At 44.5% G+C, this 21,288-nt stretch overlaps 1 protein-coding gene across 4 annotated transcripts in view; it reads left to right on the top strand.

Annotated features, from left to right (window-relative positions):
* Positions 1 to 20,205, top strand: part of LOC122539484 (protein FAM13A-like) — a 220,360-nt gene extending 200,155 nt beyond the window's left edge. For 3 of the 4 annotated variants that reach the window (XM_043674376.1, XM_043674375.1, XM_043674378.1), the window contains 8 exons: positions 607 to 688; positions 1,122 to 1,354; positions 2,820 to 2,903; positions 6,003 to 6,098; positions 6,269 to 6,352; positions 11,563 to 11,762; positions 14,260 to 14,361; positions 15,707 to 20,205. In XM_043674376.1, the coding sequence (XP_043530311.1) occupies positions 607 to 688; positions 1,122 to 1,354; positions 2,820 to 2,903; positions 6,003 to 6,098; positions 6,269 to 6,352; positions 11,563 to 11,762; positions 14,260 to 14,361; positions 15,707 to 15,830 (1,005 nt within the window). In that variant the 3' untranslated portion in view covers positions 15,831 to 20,205. The remainder of the gene's footprint in view (positions 1 to 606; positions 689 to 1,121; positions 1,355 to 2,819; positions 2,904 to 6,002; positions 6,099 to 6,268; positions 6,353 to 11,562; positions 11,763 to 14,259; positions 14,362 to 15,706) is intronic. The other variant, XM_043674377.1, reaches the window with a different exon arrangement.
* The last annotated feature ends 1,083 nt before the right edge of the window (positions 20,206 to 21,288 follow it).

Here is a 21,288-nt window from a genome sequence, read left to right as displayed (position 1 = left end):
TGTTGCCAGCTCTCTGGGATTAGCCAAGAATGGATAGGAACGGGAGATTAATATCCTGAGAATAATTTTAGGACTTTTAAAATCATGTTTTTTGCATGTTGTTGGTGTTTGTATTGATTTGTGCAAGTTAATGGAGGCAGACAGGGTGGAAACGGCCAGTTGCAAGTGCAGGATCATTGTCAGTGGCCTTAGCACATTACCAGTTTCTTTACTGAGTCTAGACAATGGACGTAAATGAACAGGGAGACTGAACAGTGATTAAGTGCTGAGATATTTATTTCTCTTGCTGCTCACTACATCAATGTCTTGACCAAGCTCAGCTTTTTGGTGCAGGCTTTTGGGCCTACTGCGTTGTCAAGGCCCACTCAGCCCTGGCCAATGGCACCATATTCACACTTATCACTTTTAACATCCCTTTCAGAACCCAGGTTGATGAGAAAAATACATTATTTTCATTATATCCTTTTATTTTCATTGTTGTAGTGCTATCCTCTTCAGTTTATTATAACCAGGAATTGTCATTGTCATTGTATTTTTTTTTTCTCTCTCACTCTCACTCTCACTCTTTCTCACTCTCTCTCACACTCTCTCACTCTCTCTCCTTAGCCTTCACACAGCGACAAAGCCACAAACCCAGAAGTGCTGAAGTGGATGAATGAACTTGCAAAGCTTCGCAAGCAGCTGAAAGGTAACTGTTGAGGCCATTGGACCTGAAAATTGTCTCCCTAAACCTGTCTTTATTTTTAATCCTCCCCACACCCTCTTCCCCTTTCCACCTCCCTCTCCTCCTTCAAGGTGTTCCTTAAAACTCCACCCCTCCCCTGTCTGGCACCTATCCCACAGACCCCTCCTCTGCCTCCTCCCAGATTCTCTTTTCCATTTATCAGTCACATAAAACCCCATTCTTTTGACATGCTAAGGTATTAATCTCACTCATTAGTTTGGTGGCCTCCCATGAGATAATTGTTAGTGTTGCAACAAAAAACATAAGCTTGGGGGCCACTTGCATTTCTTGGAAGATGTTTTGGAAGTGAAAGTGTTTTAACGAGTTGAGTAAAAAGGATTTTTTTTTTCTCTGGCCCATCCATCTTGCCTTTTCCTCTCCGCCTGCTCCTGGACAGACACCAAGCTGAAGGTCTCTGAGGAAGGGGTTGTCCCCCAGATGAGGCAACGCAGCAACACCCTCCCGAAAAGCTTTGGCTCCCAACTGGAGAAGGGGCCTGAGAAGGAGCCAGAGAAGAAGCCCGAGGCGGCGGAGAAGGTGCAGAAGCCACCGGTGGATGTGACGCTCGATGTCATCCTGAAGAAGCTGCAGGAGAAGCGGGCTGAGGTGGCACGGCCCGAAGATATCAAGGTAACCTGGGCATGGATGGGCGTGCCAGCTGTCAGGGAGGGTCAACAGTGGGAGCGGTTAACAGTGCCACCTCAGCGACTCCAGCACATATTCCAGTGCAGTACCGCAGGAGTGCTGCACTGTCCAAGGTGCTGTCCCTCCAAATAGGGTGTTTAAACCCTATTTCATTTGGCTCTGTATTACGAGTTGGAAACATTCACTTTTCATGTAAAACCAGGTTCTCTGTTGTGTGGGATTGCACTGTGTGTTCATTTAACTGCTGAGCTTCCCTGCATTTTAGCACCAACTGCACATCATTGACAGTAAAGCACTGTGGGACAAGATAGGTGCTGTATAAATGTAGCAATTCTTTTGTGTAATGAGAAGAGACATGGCAGGGTAGTATACCAGTAATGTATACTCAGCGCCACCTTCCTAACCTTCAATCTTCTTCCTGACCTCTCCGCCCCCACCCCCACTCTGGCCTATCACCCTCACCTTAACCTCCTTCCACCTATCGCATTTCCAACACCCCTCCCCCAAGTCCCTCCTCCCTACCTTTTATCTTAGCCTGCTGGGCACACTTTCCTCATTCCTGAAGAAGAACTCATGCCTGAAACGTCGATTCTCCTGCTCCTTGGATGCTGCCTGACCTGCTGTGCTTTTCCAGCAACGCATTTTCAGCTACCAGTAATGTGCCCATGTTAATGTTAGACCACAGGAAGGACAGGAGGAATAATTTGTGAGGCCTTTTACTTTTCACCCAGGTAATCTTACTGCCATGTGAATGATCTTAGTGAGTCCCTGTAACCCCCTCCCCCAAAAAAAAATCAATTGCCCTCCCTGACACAGGTCTTGCATCTTGCATTTCCTGTGAGAAGCCCTTTATTCTGCAATAATGAGGAGGTTGGTGAAATTGGACCATACACACTGGCAAGGCAAAAAGGGGCGGCCATGTTATCCTCTTCCTGTCAAAGTTGGTTGGAAAATAAATTGTGTGTGTGTGGTGTGAGATGGATGTGCTCCTTCATCATTGTCTTTTGATTAGATTAGATTCCCTACAATGTGGAAACAGGCCCTTCGGCCCAACAAGTCCACACTGACCCTCCGAAGAGCAACCCACGTAGACCCATTCCCCTACATTTACCCCTGACTAATGCACCTAACATTATGGGCAATTTAGCGCGGCCAATTGACCTGACTTGCACATCTTTGGACTGTGGTAGGAAACCGGAGAATCCGGAGCAAACCCACACAGACTCAGGGAGAATGTGCAAACTCCACACAGACGGTTACCTGAGGCGGGAATTGAACCCAGGTCCCTGGCACTGTGAGGCAGCAGTGCTAACCACTGAGCCACCATGCCACCATTTTGCACCAGCCCCATCCACCCCCTCCTGTCTTGGCCCTTCGTTTATAGTTGACAGGTGGCACTTTGAAGTTTTTGTTGTTTAATTGTGTTCTCTCTCTTCCTTTCTGTGAACAGGATATGACTCGAGATGAGATTGCTAGTGAAAAAGTGGCTCTGCAGAAGGGCCTTCTGTACTATGAGAGCATACATGGGCGACCGGTAAGTATTCATTTCACAGACCTGAATTCTTTCAGCCCATCTGGTCTCTGCCTGTGTTTATGCAACACATGCACCTCCTTCTGCTCTACTTTGACTTAACTCCTGCGTCCCCCAGTATATTCTATTCCTCCCTTACTTCTGTTTATCCAGCTCCCCCCTCCCCCCCCCCCCGCCCCCCCAAGTAGTGGAAGCACGTATTGTACATCCAGCAGCCCATCAAAAAACCATCAAAGTTTTAAGGAGCTCCTTTGGGATACCCATCTGTTGATGAGTTCACATTGGTTGCATCCCGTCTATCCATTCTGTTCTGGGATCACATTTGTCAAAATCCTGATTTGTACCTTTTCCAGTGCCTCAGCCTCATTTTGGTAAGGTGCGGGTCGGACTGTGCACAGTGCTGCAGTCTGCCTTGTTTCTATCAGATGGAGGTCAGGATGATGTAGGGCTCCACAGTGTAGACTAGCCAAGCTTCTGTAGAAACTTAGTAAGCTGACCTGTTATAATCCGGTGCATTCTGAGCTCTGCAACACTTTGGGGGCTGCTCTTGCATGGAACATGACTTTTGCACAAGAACTTAAAAAGGAGACCGTTCTCCGTCTCTTTCCAACTTTTGTTAATTCCTATTTTGCTCCTTTCATGGGCTTTGGGAATCATTGGCAGGATCAGCATCTGTTGCTTATTCCTAGTTGACCTTGAACTGTGTGGTTTGTTGAGCTATTTCAGAGGGCAATTCAGAGTCAACCCCATTGCTGTGGATCTGGAGTCACATGTAGGCCAGACTAGGTAAAGATGACAGATTTCTTCTTTCCCTAAAAGACATCAGTGAATCAGCTGGGTTTTTGCAACAATAGACAGTGGTTACCTGGTTGCCATTCAGAAAAAGACGTGAAGACTGAGATGTTTTGGGAGTGAATATTAGAATTGGAGAATTGTAGAGCCATAATTGGCTGAAGGCATGGAAGATAGGAGAGAGATGGCATATTGATAGTGCAACTAGATGGTAATCCAAATGTCCAGGCTAATATCCTGGATATGGATTTAGAACCGATTTAAAACAATGATGTTGTCATGGTCATCACTGCTAAGATTAGCTTTGACTTCCAGATTTTCTTAATTGTACTTAAATTCCACCAAATACTGTGGTGGGATTTAGACTAGTGTTAACCATTTGGATTACTTAGCCAATGATATTACACCACCATCTCCCACCTACCCACCATGCCCTTAAACTCCAGGGGACTGATGCTTTTGTAGGAGAGGTGGCAAATGTGGCTCTCCGTTGTCCCTCGTCTATTTTACAACGAACTGCAATGTCGAGATCTACTCCCATTGGGAAGTGAGGCCTCATTCTCTCCCATTCATCCCCAAAGCTCAGAGTGCCAACAACCAAGGTGTGTGAAACAGCAGGGTGGGTGGATGAGGAAACACAGCCAGTTTGCTCCTCAACCGGACACCGAACGGGACGTCTCAAGTGTTAAACTCTGCCAGATGTTGTTGGTCTATATTAGCTGACCAGGTTTGCACATGTCAACCAAGCGCTTAGCCCCTGGTGGCAATTCAACAGTTTCCTGAAGATTTTAATGAAGTGTTCCCTCAAAACCTGCACATACGTCCTTACCAGCTCCTTTGAATCCTTGCCAGCGTTCTGGAAACCGATTTTTCTCTCATGCAGAGACATTGTCACTGGCTGCCTCCTGGCAAAGGCTCCTGTGGGTTTATTGATTGCTGAGTTTGCAGGGTGGCATGTGCCACTGCTACCTCTCTATATGCCATCTGCTCATTTCATTTGCAAGCAATAGAATCAGGGTGTCCCTACTGTGTGGAGGCAGGCCATTCGACCCATCATTCATAGCTCCTTGAAAATGGAGTCACAGTAGACAGGGCGGTGAAGAAGGCTTTCGGCATGCAAACTTTCATTGGTCAGAGCATCGAGTATACGATGTGGGACATCTCGTTGCAGCTGTACAAGATGCTGGTGAGGCCACATTTGGAATACTGTGTGCAGTTCTAGTTGCTCTCCTATAAAAAGGATATCATTAAACTAGAAAGTGTGTAGAAAAGATTGACGACTGGGAGATTTGAGTTATAAGGGAAGGTCGGATAGACTGAGACTGTGAGAGGTGACCATATTAAAGGTCTATAAAATCACGAAAGGCATAGATAAAGTAGATAGCCAACAGCTTTTCCTCAAGGAATGGGAGTCTAAAACTAGAGAGCATTGGTTCAAGGTGAGAGGAGAGAGAAACGAAAGGATTAGAGGGACAGTTTCTTTTCAGAGAGTGGTGAGTATGTGGAACAGGTGGTGGTGGAAGCGAGTGCAATTTTGTCAATTAAGAAACATTTAGACAGGTACTTGGCTGGGATAGGTATAGAGGGACTTGGACCAGGCAAACAGGCCCCGGTTAAATTGTGAAAACCCCTGGTTGGCATGGGCAAGTTGGGCTGAAGGATGTTTCCATGCTGTCAACCTCTCTGACTCCACACTGACCCTCCAAAGAGCATCCCACTTAGACCCACCCCATTCCTAACTCGCCTAAACCTGCACATCCCTGGACGCTATTTGTGGCACAATGGCTCTGTGGTTAGCACTGCTGTCCCACAGCACAAGGGTCCCAGGTTCGATTCCAGCCTCTGGTGACTGTGTCTGTCTGTATGGAGTTTGCACATTCTCCCCGTGTCTGCGTGGGTTTCCTCCGGTTGCTCTGGTTTCCTCCCACAATCCAAAGATGTGCAGGTTAGGTGAATCGGCTGTGCTAAATTGCCCGTAGTGTTAAGTGCATTAGTCAGAGGGAAATGGGTCTGGGTGGGTTACTCTTCAGAGTGTCGGTGTGGACTTGTTGGGCCAAAGGGCCTGTTTCCACACTGTAGGGAATCTAATCTAATCTAATCTATGGGTGATTTAGCATAGCCAATCCATCCTAACCTGCACATCTTTACACTGTGGGAGGAAACCTAGGCAGAGATGGGGAGAACGTGCAAATTCCACACAGCCAGTCGACCGAGGCTGGAATCGAACCCAGGTCCCTGGCAGTGAGAGACACTGATGTCCTAACGGTGCCCTTCAGACTCTGAAACCTGGTGCCCCTTGTTTCTTCACAGGTGGCGAAGGCCGAGAGGCAGATAATGAAACCGCTGTACGATCGTTACCGTCTCTTGAAGCAGATCCTCGCGAGGGCGACCACCATCCCCGTCATCGTAAGTAGCGTGCAGACCCGAGTGGCGCACGTGTTGTCGTTTTACTGGACAAGGAGCGAGGCGGAGGGTGGGAGGTGGGGAGGCTGGGGGATGGTGTTATAGTTGGGGATGGGCGCTGAGTCTGCTGTTAGCCTGAACAAGTATAACCTGCCTGTTAACACCCATCACAGGGCTCCCCATCGAGCAAGCGGCGAAGCCCTTTGCTGCAGCCGATAATAGAGGGTGAAACAGCTTCCTTCATCGAGGACCTAAAGGTGAAATCTTGCCCCCCTCCCCGAACCTCCCACACCGCACTGCTGACTAATCGCTGATTTGTGCAGACGATCCAATCCATGTTGGTTTTTCTTGATTTTTTTTTTGTTACCACGCGGAATGATTCAACGATGGGCCAGCCCGTTGCTAAATAATTCCGGGAATCATTAGCGGCGCTGCAGCATCTCTCTCTCTCCCTCTGTCTCTAACCTGATCTGATACGCAATGGCTTCCGAATGACCCCTTAATCAATGTGCAGGGAGGAGTGACAAGATGGTGATTTGACCCGCCCTATTCACTGGGGGTTTGGGTGGAGGAGACGGAAGGGATGTGGGTGGGGGGTGGGGAGGTTTGTTGGTTCCATCCATCTCCCCCGCCCACAACCCCAACCCCCCCCCACTCCCCCCAAAAAAATGCCTTGAAATTATTTAGTGTTTGTTTTGTTCGATGAACTAAATGCTGACAGGTTTGGAATAACATTGCACTTTTGAGGTAATTAAATGATGTGGCATTCTTCATTATTTTATCTATGTTCTCCTGCTTGTGGAGTTATAAACATCTATCTTTGAGGGAAACTGATGCTTATTGACTTGACCCTTGGATAGAATATGAAGGTGCTGTCCCTTAAGTAAAATAAAATTAAAATCGTTTTTTAAAAAAAAAATTGATTTGATTGGTACCTTTGCCTAAAGGTTGGAATATTTAAGAAATTGGAGCAGCAACAATAGGCCTTTGAGACTTTTTTTAAGCCTACTTAGCCTTGAAGTCAGGTTGCAGTTTAACTTCCACGTCAAATGCATTTAGGACCCTCTCCTCATATCCATCTGTGTCCAAATATCTGTTGACCTTATCCTTGGAAAAAAAATCAAGTGAATAATCACAATTCCCCAAAGAGAAATAAAATTGCAAGATTTCTCCATCTCTGGTTACCCCCTGCTGTGATTTCCCCAGTTTCTGTCTGGAAGGTGATGCAGTTCCAATTAATGTTGGGGCAGCGGCATTCTGTGTTGTTCGGACTAGCCTGTGCCTGTCTCACTGTCAGGCACAGGCAGGAAATTGGATGTCACTCATAAGGTGCAGCTTCTGAAATCCATCTCCCACAACTCCACCTCTCCACAAACCACCGAGCAAACAAACCTCAGCCAACTGTCTGAGCAAATCTGCAGTTTCCCATGTGGCATTAACCTGGGCACCAGTTAGATCTGTCCAAATTCCAGACTTTTCCGCACTCCATTCGTGGTTCAGGATGTTATGGGGACAGAGCATGTATTGTGGTGAAGCAGTGTCTGGATTTTTGTTTCCTTCACCAAAGCCTTGTGTGTTTGTTTGTGCCTGTGGTTTGAAGCTTTCTTGAGCATGGGAATGTTAACATTTGCAGCCGGATTTAACCTCGAGTCAGGATTATCTGCGTGTAATCCCCAATTAGTAACCAAGTGAGTGGCAAGATTATCTAGCAGTATTCCGACTGTGACCAGCCTGTTACGTGTGTGTTTTTTGGATTATTGATGACATTGTGTAGCACAGGGTTTACCGAAAGCTCCCATGTATGAGTGTGTGGTTATGTGATATTAGTATTACGGAGGTGACATTTGAATCAGTGCTGGACATTGTCCATTTGACCCCATCCTGTGGAATGCAGGAGAAAGCTAAACACAATGTTCTACGTTCTCTGTCCAGTGCTTGTTTCACCTGCTCTTTTCTAAGTAGAAATCGCCCATGAATGGGTGACACGGTGCCTCAGTGGTTAGCAAGGCTGCCTCACAGCTGGTTCAATGCCAGCCTCGCGTGACTGTCTGTGTGCTGTTTGCACATTCCATTTCCCCACCCCCCACCCCATGTCTGTGTGGGTTTCCTCCCACAGTCCAAAGATGTGTAGGTAGGTGGATTGTCTGTGCTAAATTGTTCAGTGTCCAGGGATATGCAAGCGAGGCGGTAGTGCTGTGGAAGATGTGGGATGCTCTTCAGAGGGTTGGTGCAGACTCTATGGGCTGAATGGCCTCTTTCCACACGATAGGGATTCTATGAATCAAAACACTGCCTTTCCCCAACCACTTTATTAGATGTTGGCATGGGTTCTGCTGACATTGAAGGACATGGTTCTCTTCAGAAAGTGTATCATCAGATCAAAGCTAAGGCACTAACGGCGTTGGTGAGTGGGTGCTGTGTTGTTGAAGCTGCCCTCCTTAAGATGGGACTTTACAACACAGCCACTTCTTTAATATTGATTCATGGAATGTGGGTGTTGCTGATTAGGGATGGGGAGTAAATGCTGACCTAATTGCCCAGAGGGCAGTTGAGAGTCAACCACGTTGCTGTGGGTCTTGAGTCACATGTAGGCCAGACCAAGTAAGGGTGGCAGATTTCCCTCCCGAAAGGGTGTTCGTGAAATAGATGGGGGTGCTTTACAACAATCAGAGTAGTTACCATTCCAAAAGAGAGCCTGCGAGGTTAAGGGAGGGACTTCTAAAACTAGAGAACTCTAGAGACAAGATCAGCTGAAGGCACGGCAGAAAGGGAGGAGTAGTGGTGATGCTGCTGAGTAATAATCCAACAGCCCAGGTTGAAGTGCTGGGATGTGGGTTCTAATCCCACCATGGCAAATGGTGAAACTTGAATTTGTTTAAAACCAGGAATTTTTTTAAAAAAGAAGCTAAAATGGGAAGAAATCTTCTTGCTGTGATTCAGAATGTACTACCTGTAAGAGCAAGGAAGCAAAATCCATTAAAGGGAGAATTAGACAAATATTTGAACATTAAAAATCTGCAGAGCTGTGGGAAAAGGATAGGTAAATGAACAAAGCTGAATAGCTCTTTCAACAGACCCAGTGGGCTGAATGGCCACTTTCAACAGGTTCTTTGATCCTATAAGTAAACTACTCAGCATTTCTTAAATTCATTCACCGTCTGTGTCAACATGTGTTACTTGTCCCTAGTTGCCTTTGAGGGGAGCTCTGAGGTGTTTCTATGTGACTGCTGCCATTGTTCCTGGAGGTGGTAGATGTTGTGAATTTGGGCAGCACTTTTGAAGGAGCTCACCTTGTACACACTGCTGCCATTCTGTGATGGGGAGAAGGTAGATAATGAGGAAATCAGTATCGTATTGTGAGACAGTGTGTCAGTTATTAGTTCTTAAATTTATCACCTTCTACCATTGTGTATAAAATTACATGTTGGAATTCTCTTGGGCCTTCCTGACACTTGAAGTCTTTTGTGCTATCTTTAGTGGGGTCAAAGGTCAAGGAGGGATCAGAATTTCCAAACCACAATGAAACTTGAGTCATCCTGCCATGAACATTGCCAGCAATTGAGCAAGCCTGTGTCATCAGAGCAAACGTCATCTTGAGGAGACCAGTTTCTTCTTGGAACTTCAGTGATGACAAAATGAATTTGGATAATTTATCGGTACACACTGTAAAAGCTAACGCTGTGAAGAATTAGTTTACATGGATTGATGAACTACCTCATTGGCAAAATTGGCCAGTGTGTGCTTTAAGTGGTTTTATTTATTGACTGACTGACTGACTGACAGGCAGCAGGCACCTGCAAAAAAGGACAAATGGCTGAAATTCTTCTCTCAATAGTTTAATCGGGGAAACCAATTCAAACTAAAGGAAAGTGGTCTGGATTCTGTAACCTTCTAATCAGAATGAGAAAGGCACTTAGAATCATGCAACTTCTTTATATACAGACATACCCACGCGTGCACACACACTCAGCAGTGATCTAGAACAAGGCATCTCTTTGACAGATGTGGTTGCTGGGACAGTTGTCGTATTTTTGTTGGGAAAGGCATTTTACACAAAGGTAGACCAGTGGAGTTGAGTGCAGATTATCCAGTATCCAACTAAATGCTGGTCCACGCCCAAAAGTCTGAATAAGTGAAGATTATTAAGGTTACAGAGGGACCTTGATCAGTTGTGTTCATGGGCTGAGGAGTGACAGATGGAGGTAAATTTGAATAAATGCAAGGTATTGGATTTTGGTAAAATGAACGAAGGCTGGACTTGTACAATTAATGGTAGGCCCCTGGGTAATATTGTACAACAGGGACACCTCCGGGTTCAGGTACATAATTCTTTGAAATTTGCATCACATTCACACAGGGTAGTTAAGAAGGCATTTAGCACGCTTGCTTTTATTGCCTAGCCCTTTGAGTATAGGAGTTGGGATGTCATGTTAAGGATATACAGGATGTTGTGAGGCCCCTTCTGGAGAACTATTTACAATTCTGGTCAGCCTGCTATAGGAAGGATATTGTTAAATTGGAGAGGGTGCAGAAAAGACTTCCCAGGCTGTTGTCAGTGGAAGGTTTGTGATATAAAGATGGGCTGAAACTTCTTTTACTGGAATGTAGGAGGTTGAGGGGTGAGCTTGTAGAGATTTATGCAATCATGAGGGACACGCATAAGGTGAATGGCAGATGTTTTTTCCTTAGGTGGGTGAGTTCAAAACTAGGGGACATGTTTTTAATGGTGGAGGAGAAAGATTTAAAAGGACCTGAGAGGTCATGTTTTCACACAGAGGATGGTTCATATGTGGAATAAACTACCTGCGGAAGTGATAGACAGATATATAGCAGGGTGACCAGAAATGTAGACCATTCTTTTCCAGCAGTGTGCAGAGTTGCTGGTGTGCAGAGGCGCATTAAGTGCTAGGCGTGCAAGCCTGTCTACTGTCAGCAAGTGTAGTACTGATGTGCATTGGTCTTGGATTAGTGGTGCTGGAAGAGCACAGCAGTTCAGGTAGCATCCAAGGAGCTTCGAAATCGACGTTTCGGGCAAAAGCCCTTCATCATTGGTCTTGGGCTGCAGCAGGGTTATCATTTTTGCACTGGTGTTTATATCTCAGATTTGGTTCTCACAAATATATTAGACTGATTTTGAGAAGTCTGCTGATCATCCTACTAAAAATGTTGCCTTCCTTGGTTAACTTTTCATTTTTGCAGATTCCCTTTCAAGAACACGCTTTGTACAGGAAGCTGTTAAATCTCCCATTTGTGAAAAAAACACTTCCAAAGTAATGCAGTGGAAAAAAATTCCTGAGTCTTCACCTCCAGCTTGGCTGTAAAAGTATCCGTAAGCCAAAGGTCACAGTCAAAGAATGGTCCTAAGGCAGGGAGATGCTGAAGTCTCCAGAGAGATGGGGAAGATGCTGGTACGATGTAAAGGGTGCGTGGGTTAGTTTCTTAGTTTGCTTTTTGTTTCCTTCCTCAGGTAGAGGAGGAAGATGGCTCCGAAGATGACTTCAACACCAAAACTGACTTTGCTGTCACCGGCAAGTCGGCCTTCACCATCCGGAGCTTTCTGGACCAACTGGACGATGACACCGATGGGTTTGTGTCACCCACTGAGGACAGGGCGCCAACTCGATGCAGCCTTGATCTGAGGCTCTCCAACCTGCACTCTGCCTCTATGTGAGTCCAGAGAGCGTGCGTGCAAGTGTCTTTGTCTTTTTCTGACCCCTCACTGCTGCTCCTCCTCCTCCTGCAGCCTGGGCTGCCCCACCTCCTGAGCTTCCATCCTGGTGTGCTGGCGCCAAAGGTTATTGCCGCCCATTGGCGTGTGCGCAGCTTTTGAAGGAACGTTGTTCCTGGGACATCAGTCCAATCTCTAATCACAGCGACGGTGTGTGGAAGCATTGGAGAAGATCAAAGCTAAAAAGAAAAGGTTTACTAGAATGATACCACAGTTGAAAGGTTATAACCAGCAGGAAAGACTGTTGGGACTTGTTCTTTGAGAAATCATTGTGCCAGATTGGAGATTTGAAAGTGGCGGTGAGGTTTGAGGTTACAGCACAGTTGAGAGCCTATTCAGCCCAATGGTCAATGCCAGTATTTATATCATCTTATTTCGTTCCCATCCAATCAAACCAGCTTTTCCTTTCCCACCTGGTTTCCCGTTAAACCGATTTGATGTCATTCCTTTTAACCATTCTGTGGCTCCTCAGATGGGAATGTGTAGCTTACTCCCACCGGCAGTGGTTATAGCGAATGTTATCAGTGCATTTTCTACAGGAAGCCAGACAGTAATCTGAAGGGAAAAGAAGCATATTTTGATGGTGGGATGAAATTACATGATGACATAAATACAGGCTAAATGGGCTGTTCCTGTGAATTCTTTGTGTGGAATTAGAAGGCCTCTCGCTCTGTCTTGCTTGTAATCACCCCCTCTCTCTGTTTTTTCTATCCCTCTCTCTTTGCCTTTCTGTATGTCCCTTGGCATCTCTCCCTCTCTCTCATTTTTTCTCTTTTTTTATTCATCTCTTCTTCTCCTCTCCCCATGCTTATGAGCTGACTCCATACTTCAAAGCTAGCTGCAGGTATCAGAAGATTTCTGCGATTGATGCAGCATTTCTTGCAGACTCCAGAGAAAGGTTAGCACTGCTGCCCCACAACACCAGGGACCCAGGTTCGATTCCAGGAGTTTGCACATTCTCTGTGTCTGTATGGGTTTCCTCCCACAGTCCGAAGATGTATAGGTTAGGTGGATTGGACATGCTAAATTGACCGTAATGCCCAGGGATGTGCAGGCTAGGTGGATTTAACCAAGAAAATTGTGGGGTAGTGGGATACAGTGGGGGGGCTGGGTCTGGGTGGGATGCTCTTCAGAGAGTCAATGCAAATTCAATGAGATGAATGGGCTCTTTCTGCACTATAGGGATTCAATGATTCTATAATTCCCTCCTTTTTAGATCAGTGTGTTTTAACACATGAGACCTCAGGCTATTCCTGGGTCAAGGTGCCCAATATTACGCTGCATTTAGCAAGAACTTGTATTGATGGTGTCCACAATGTTACATCCATTACAATTATTGGTGGCAATGTAGCAGACCCATGACATTCCATTTACGTGCAGCTGCTTTCCAGGTGGAACTTGCACCAGTAACACTCGCTTGAGCGGTTGCCTCTGCTTTAATACAAGCCTCACGTGGTGCAGGATGAACAGCTTGATGGTGGTAGAAATCTTTTTGCGTTCTCAATCACAAGTCTTGTCTCACTGGGTCTGTTATTGCCCATGCCACCTGCTCACTGGAGAGTGGTCCTATTATTGTATGGAAAAGTGATTTTTGATAGGAAATATTTAAGGGAACAATTGCTGAAGTGGCTGGAAGGATGAAGGGAGTGTTAGTAAGACAAATGGAATCCTAGCCTCTATCAATATGAGCACAGAGTACAGGAGCAAGGAGGTTATGTTAAATCTGTGTAAAACACACTCCTACAGCCTTGTCTGGTGCCCCGTGAACAGTTCTGAATGCTACATTTTAGGAAAGGTGTGAAGACGTTAGAGAGAAAAAGGGTGAGATTAGAAGAAAATTCAGGAGAATGATTCCAGGGATGTAGAACTTCATTATCAGTTGGAGACATTAGAGCTGTTTCACTTGGAAGTGGTTGACAGGAAGTTTGATTCAGGTGTTCAGAAATCATGAAGGTTCCGGACAGAGTAGGTACGGCCAAACCTTTCCCTTTGGTGGAAGGCTCCGGAACAAGAGAGTTCTGAGTCAAAAGACGGAAAGAATGGAGACGTGAGGACAAACTTCATCGTGCATCTAGTGGTTAGGATCTGAAATATATCACCCGAGAGAGTGGTGGAGGCAGGTTTCAGTGAACTGTTTAAGGCAACATTGGATTATTATCCAAAAAGGAATAATGTCTAGTGCACGAGGGAGAAAGTGGGAACATGAAGGTCCCAGTAGTTGAGATACTGCTTGGATACCAGTACAAACATGAGGAGCCAAATATATTACATTCTCTGATTCTGCAAGTATCCTTAAGACAACATTGTATTGAAAGGCTTTCTCAAAAACACCAATGTCTGAAGTCACTTCCAGAGGGTTGTATATGTTCTCCGTGCTTTTGACTTTTCAATGCGATGTAATAATTTAAGACGTACATTTTGTCCTGACATTTCTAGGCCAGAACTTCTGGAACAACTGCAAGAAGCCCGAGCTGACAAGAAGAGGCTTCGCAAAAGCCTGAGGGATTTTGAAGACACATTTTTTCAGGAAAATGGAAGGTTGGTTTTTTTTAATCGGAACTTGTTAATGGTGATATTTAATGGCCATTAATCAAGTGTTAAATGAATCTCAAAGGAGCCCTTCTTTCCCTTTTTCATGAATCAAACATGCAGAATTCTCTGTTGAATGTACAAATGTCGTCCCTCATTTGAACCTTTACAATAGTAGTTGCCAGGGTGATGGTCAGTGCTTGATAGGCATGTGAACCCTGGGCATTTCTTACTCCAGGTTCAGCAGCTGCAGGCACTGCCCCCTAGTGGGAGTGTTGATCACGAACACAATAAATTGATACAGTCATAGAGATGTGCAGCACGCCGACCAAACAGTCCAATCTGACCTAGTCCCCCTAAACCCTTCCTATTCCCTATACCCATCCAGATGCCTTTTAAATGTTGTCATTGTACCACCTCCTCTGGCAGCTCTTTCCATACATGCGCCACCCTCTTTGTGAAAATGGTGCCCCTTAGAACCCTTTTAAATCTTTCCCCTCTCCCCTTAAACCTATATCCTCCAGCTTTAGACTCCCCTACCCTGGGGAAAAGACTTCTGGCTAGTCACCCTAACCATGCCCCTCTTGAGCCGCTTGGGACAAGATTTCTCTTTCAGTCCCTTCATGGGACATGGGTGTCACTGGCTAGGCCGGCATTTCTTGCCCAGAAAGGCAGTTCAGAGTCAGCCACATTGCTGTGGGTCTGGACTCATGTAGACCATACCAAGTAAGGATGGTGATTTACTCCCCTAAAAGTCATCAGTAAATTAGACAATTAATGAATCTCCAATAGTTAGCAGTTTCATACTCCTCATCAGACTCTTAGTGGGGTGGCACAGTGGCTCAGTGGTTAGCACTGCTGCCTCACAGCGCCAGGGACTCTGGTTCAATTCCTGCCTCTGGTGATTGTCTGTGTGGGTTTCCTCCTACAATCCAAAGATGTGCAGGTCAGGTGAATTGGCCATAGCATTAGGCAGGGGAATGGGTCTGGGTGGGTTACTCTTCGGAGGGTCAGTATGGACTTGTAGGGCCGAAGGGCCTGTTTCCATACTGTAGGGAATCTAATCTTAATTCTGGATTTTATTTTAATTTATTGAATTCACATTCCACCATCTGCTATGGCAGGATTTGAACCCGGATCCTCAGAACATTATGGGGGGTGGTAGAGTGGTCTCTGGATTAATATTCTAGTCATGAGGATGGGAAAGTACTTCATTAATGCAAGGCCCTTTCTTGCTACCTTTAATGAGTAAACAATGTAGAGCAGCAATTTGAAGGGGATGGGGGGGGGCAAACATGTTTTGAAAATATTGCATTGCTGTTGTGATTCACACGGTTTTCTTTATTTTGCGCAGGACTGTTCAGAAGGAAGATCGCGTGCCCATGTCCGAGGAATACAGCGAATACAAACACATCAAGGCAAAGCTGAGGCTCTTGGAAGTGCTCATAAGCAAACAAGATCCATCGAAGGTTGTATGAATCCTGAAAGCCTCAGCAGTGTCGATTTTCATTGCCTCTTTAATTTAGCGGATGGCCCCACAGCCATGACGACAGGGTGCTTTTGGCCTTTTATCGTGGACGGCAGTAAATGACAAAACACAGCCTGAATATATACTGGCCTTGCCGCCTCTCCAAGGATCATGTCTGGCACCAACAGTGCTGCAAGACATCAACCAAGAGGAATTGCTACCCTGACGTCTCCTGTGCTTTTTTGTTTATTTTTTGTAGGACGGGTTTTGATCAAACAGGTTTATCCTTCCGACTTGGTGCCATCCTTATCCGTATATCCCAGATATTCCTTGAACAAGAGGTCTTGAAGGAAACCACAATGGATTTTGTATGTTGCAAGCGAACCATTCATAGAGACTTGTCTCGGATGATCCCAGATTGAACTGACCTTCAGCTCATCAGAACAGCGTGTGCTTCAGGTTCAAGCCTGTACAGTCAGCCAGCTAGTCCGTACCAGGACTGGGCTGTGTGAGACATTATGACAGAACAATCAGAAAATCAACAGGCTGGTTCCTTGAAAACTGGATATTCTTCATAGCTTGTCATTTCTTCTTTTGAAATCTAGTCATGGGATTTTCCACACCCTCTTCAGCATGATTGCAGGACCTAAAAGGCTCTCTACACATTTTAATGGAACAAAATTATTGGTGACATATTCCAAACCTCAATTAAAGGGGGAAATTAGACTTTGTTTTTGTTTGTAGGATGTTTTCATACTGATGTCAAAAACGAGAATCAATTTAATGACTAGCAAGTTGAAAAAAAGATTTCTGCGCGCATCCAGTTTTTAGAAAGAAGCACTGGAGTTTCGTGCTTTTTAGATATTGATCTTTGCAGAAATGCAAAGTAGAATGACAGGCTGAGGAAGAGAAATTGTGCAGTTGAGTCACTACTTTCGTTTTTAATATACAATATATATGCTTTAGAGCCCCAACTTGTTGCACAAATTAGTCTTGTTTTTATGGGAGTTTGAGATGAATTGAACAGAGTATGAAACAGGTAGCTGGTGTGGTTTCAGCCAAAGCATTTCATTGCTGCTTGTAAGTGGCAGTGATGTTAAAATCTCTTCTCCTGGATGGTACAACTCGAGTTTGGGAATTGCAAGTCACTTTGAGAAAAGCTCACCTTTTAATCAATTTAATGGATTGTTGTGGCAGGACCTGTTTCTGGAAAGTACTTTTTTTGTTTTGACAGGTGTGTTAATGCTTACAAGGCATGCTTTTCCTGATAAGATTTAGAACTCTATTGTGTTTTTCTTTCTCAAACCCTGTCCCACAGTGGTAATGTTTTACTGGAGAAAAGGCAAAATTCCACAGAAGTCAAGAGTTTTGAAACACTTTTTATGTAGCGCATCAAAAGGACTTGCTGCGGAATGGAAGTGTTTTTACCAAGTAAAAGGACCTCACTTCCTTCTCATACAATATGACTTTGTTCAGTGGCACCTTTTTTTTTTGTACACTTTCTCAAATCAGCATGCGACCAAGGCTTTACAAACTGCTTTCCAACCACAGGCTTTGGTGAGATTTTCTGTAGTCACTTTGTTGGATCACGAGTAAAGAAACTTTCACATTGTCTGTCTGAAAACGATGTTCAAAGGCTTGTGGTTTTGAACAGAGTACAGGAATTTGCATTTCATATCTTCACTGGTCCTGTTTTTACACTGACTGGAGATCGTTTCATACCTGGAAAAACATGGTACTACTTATCTTTCCTGACCATCTGTGACATCGGTCTAGCTTTGTAACACTTTTTAGTAAATGTCTCTTTATTAGCCCCTGGGCTGCTGAAAAGCTGTTGAGAGAATATAGCTCTCGGAGACTTCAGGAACCTAACAAAGTCCATCAGGGCACTCTGGGAAAAGTATGTCAAGCGCTTGGAGACCAGATTTTTTTCAAAAGTGTAGCCTAATGCACAAAAGGATAGAGTTCAGGTATGTCCTGCTTAAGTTTCCCCTCCTAAACCAGTCCCATGCCCAAATTACCATTGTGTGAAGCTCAGTCCTTTTTGTGCTAAAACTATTCTTGAACCTTACTACATGGGGATTCCAGTCTGTGCCACATTTAAATAACTAGGAGCCGCATATGAGCATGTGAACATATGGGCTTCTTGATATTCCTACCTTTTTTTTATATATAATGCTCAATGTAACTGCGTGTTGCTAAGAAAGCACATACATACACCCATATGGTACTCATATAGCATGGCAAGCTTGTCAGGGCAGTTTGTATTATAGATGTTTGACAGCAATTTTAATGAAAACATAGAAATGAGGATAGATTTGATTACCTGTAAACAGGTACTGAATTATATTGGCGCATCCCAATATACTTTTATCCTTGAGCTCCACTGGACCTCTACTTCCTGAGGAGTAGCTGCCCTTAAATCTGAGGTCATCTAAGAATTCAGTGTCAACCTTGCACAGAGTTCTGCGCAAGCTACGAAAATCGTAGCTACTTTGTGTGGCAAGATGAGACTTTACATCAAACTGTATAGAAAAGCCTGCGTGCAGTAGTAATTTTGAAAGCTTTACCATCAGTAAAGAACCACCACAAGAGAATGATTGAAGCAGCAGAGATTTCAGTTGAGGTTGTGGAAGGAGCTTTTATGCACACTTCTTAAAGCCTGTAATTCATTGTGCACAGCCTCTCCCTGCCTTTTTTGAGCTCCATTGATTAAAGCAGAAATCTTTGTGTTTAAGGTGCAGAGGGAGCTTTGAGATGGGGCAATGACAAAAAAGGCTGCTGATGCATTTGACACCTGTAGTTTTCAAATTTGATTTTAAAAGTCCTCTTCCACTTACTCCACTTACACAAAGTGAAGCCAAAGATTGCCACAAATAAGGAGATTTTGCACAGAGCATTGCAAATGCTTAGCTCAGCCTTTCATCAACGTGGCCTTTTTGAGCAAAAGTGTACTAAGGCATGGTGGACATTATACAGGAAAGAGCAGTAAAGGTCATCTATCCTGAAAACTCAAAATCAAAAAGGGAGAAGACAGATCAGAGATAGCATCCTTTTGAAGCAGGCCACCAAAATACAGAGGAGGGAAATTTAAGAAAGGGCCTGAGGACTATCTGAATTGAAACATAAAATTCACAGAAGCTGAAGTTGAGGGTTCTGTAATTTCCTTGGCTAGACCCACTGAATACTGCATTCTTCTGTTAGAGAACTTAAAAGTCTTTTGCACTTAAAAAAAAAACCCTCTAGAATGCACTGGATTTTGCCTTAGCCAATTTTAACATGTCCAGCAGTTTCAAACAGGATAGGAAAATACATTTCATCGTGAGTGGTGAAATTCTACCGATTACCCAACCGACCTTCAAAAATGCCACCGTTGTTCAAATGAAATTCTCCAAAACAGAGATCAGAAGGCTATCAAGGAGAATTTGGGGGTGGGGGGGGGGGAGGAGAAGGGCAGATGGATGGATTGAAACTGATCAGAGCTCCAGTTGAATGAGGTAACAGGCTGGCGGGTCCCTAAGGGTGTGCATGTGCATGTACACCCCGTGTAGTTGTTGACCGCTTTAATTACCAATATCTGCATTGTTAAAAATTTTCCATTTTATGTGCCTCCTGTCAGCCAATACCTATGTTCATATTTACATTGACTCATCATGGTGACTGTACTCTTCCCTCACAGTGCCCCTATTGGTGTGGAGGTACAATTACAACATGCTTATACAAAACTGTTTCAATTATAATTCCTTGTGACAGCAATTTTAACGAAATGGAAATTATAAACTGGGACCGACTGCTTGGCTTTGAAAGGGAAGGCCAAATTGTATCCACTCCTTGGTTCAGTTAGTCTCTACTACAGTACTTTTTAAAAAAAAAAGCCAAAGTTATTGCAGAACAATCTAATTCAACCCTGGGCCAAACACAGCACATTTGAGTCAAAAGTGACACAGGTGTGCCCACTGGTATTTAAACTGTACTAAATATAATTGCGAATTTCCTCATACCATGATCGCTTCTGTCTCTAGATGCTGTGCTGTTGATTGCCTCTGCATGCTTCTGTTGCTCCTTCCAGGGTCCAGCTCCTGACCTCGCTGACTCGAGTTAGTACATGGGCATGATCTGCGTGCCTTGATACATACCTTATAACTCTTGCGTGGGACAGAAGTCTGGATACAACTTGCAAAACATGTAAACTCTCTGGGCCCTTGGCATTAAATCAATGTTTACAGGAAGAAAAATAAAATGTCAAAAGAAGAAAAGCAGACTGTGCTGGTGTTAACATTTATCTTTGAATGTGGACACTACACAAAAAGAAACAAATGTGTACATTTTTGTACATGAATGTGATTGTATTTTGTATGACAGAAAATATATTTTTGCTGTACGTACTCGCATCATGTCATTTGTGTATAAAGAACGTATTACAGGAAAGCAAGTGATCTGCAAGCCAGCTGAGAATTCAGGACAGCTCAACTGTGGAGTCACACCAGAATCCAAAGATAATCTAGCCATTTGCATGAATTTTTGTTTTGCCTATTGTACAAATTTAGGAATATTTTCCATTCCCTACACCCAAAGCCAGCACAGGCTTGGACCTTAAGACAGAGGAACAGAAAGTAGACCATTCGGCCCATCGAGTCTGCTTCACCATTCTGGAATTGCGTACATCCACATCGCAAAGTCCTCTTATTTTCTTTGATAAATCATAACTATGGCACAGGTTTCAGAGGTGTACAGGAAGAAGTGGGACAAAAATAAAAGTACCTAATGAATATTTCCCTCCTCATCACAAACTCGAGTTGTCTTCTTGTTAACACAAACCTTCATTTCTAACGTCTTATCACCTATTGCAGTGATAATGGTTCCAGTATGTAAGATAGCTAAACACCATGCTGCATTTACACCCTCTGGGCACTGCCAGAGCACCATCCCAAGCAGAAGGCTGTAATGTCTGTGACATGTTTACATGAGACATTTTCGATTCTAAATGTAGACACAGAAATGCTACTGTGAGTACAATATGAAGAATTTTAAACTAGGAACCAGGGGAACAGGCAAGAAAATGGAGTTGAGGATTATTGAACAGCCATGATCATAGAATCCTTATAGTGTGAAAACAGACCATTTGGCCCAACAAGTCGACACTGACCCTCCGAAGAGTAACCCACGCAGACCTATTCCCCTACCCTATTACTCTATATTTCCTCCTGATTTAATGCACCGACCTGGCACATTCCTGAACACTATCGGCAATTTAGCACAGCCCATTCACCTGACCTGTACCTCTTTGGACTGTGGGAGGAAACCCACGCAGACACAGGGAGAATGTGCAAACTCCACACAGACAGTTGCCAGAGGCTGGAATTGAACCTGGCTCCGTGAAGCAGCAGCGTTAACTACTGAGCCACCGTGCTGCCATGGTCTCTTGAATACACAGCAGACCGATTGGCCTACTGCTCCTATGTCATATG

The sequence above is a fragment of the Chiloscyllium plagiosum genome, chromosome 32 (assembly GCF_004010195.1).
Source record: "Chiloscyllium plagiosum isolate BGI_BamShark_2017 chromosome 32, ASM401019v2, whole genome shotgun sequence".
NCBI classification, from domain to species: domain Eukaryota; kingdom Metazoa; phylum Chordata; class Chondrichthyes; order Orectolobiformes; family Hemiscylliidae; genus Chiloscyllium; species Chiloscyllium plagiosum.
Note: the sequence above shows the minus strand (reverse complement) of the source record. Positions and strands in the feature narration are given on the sequence as shown.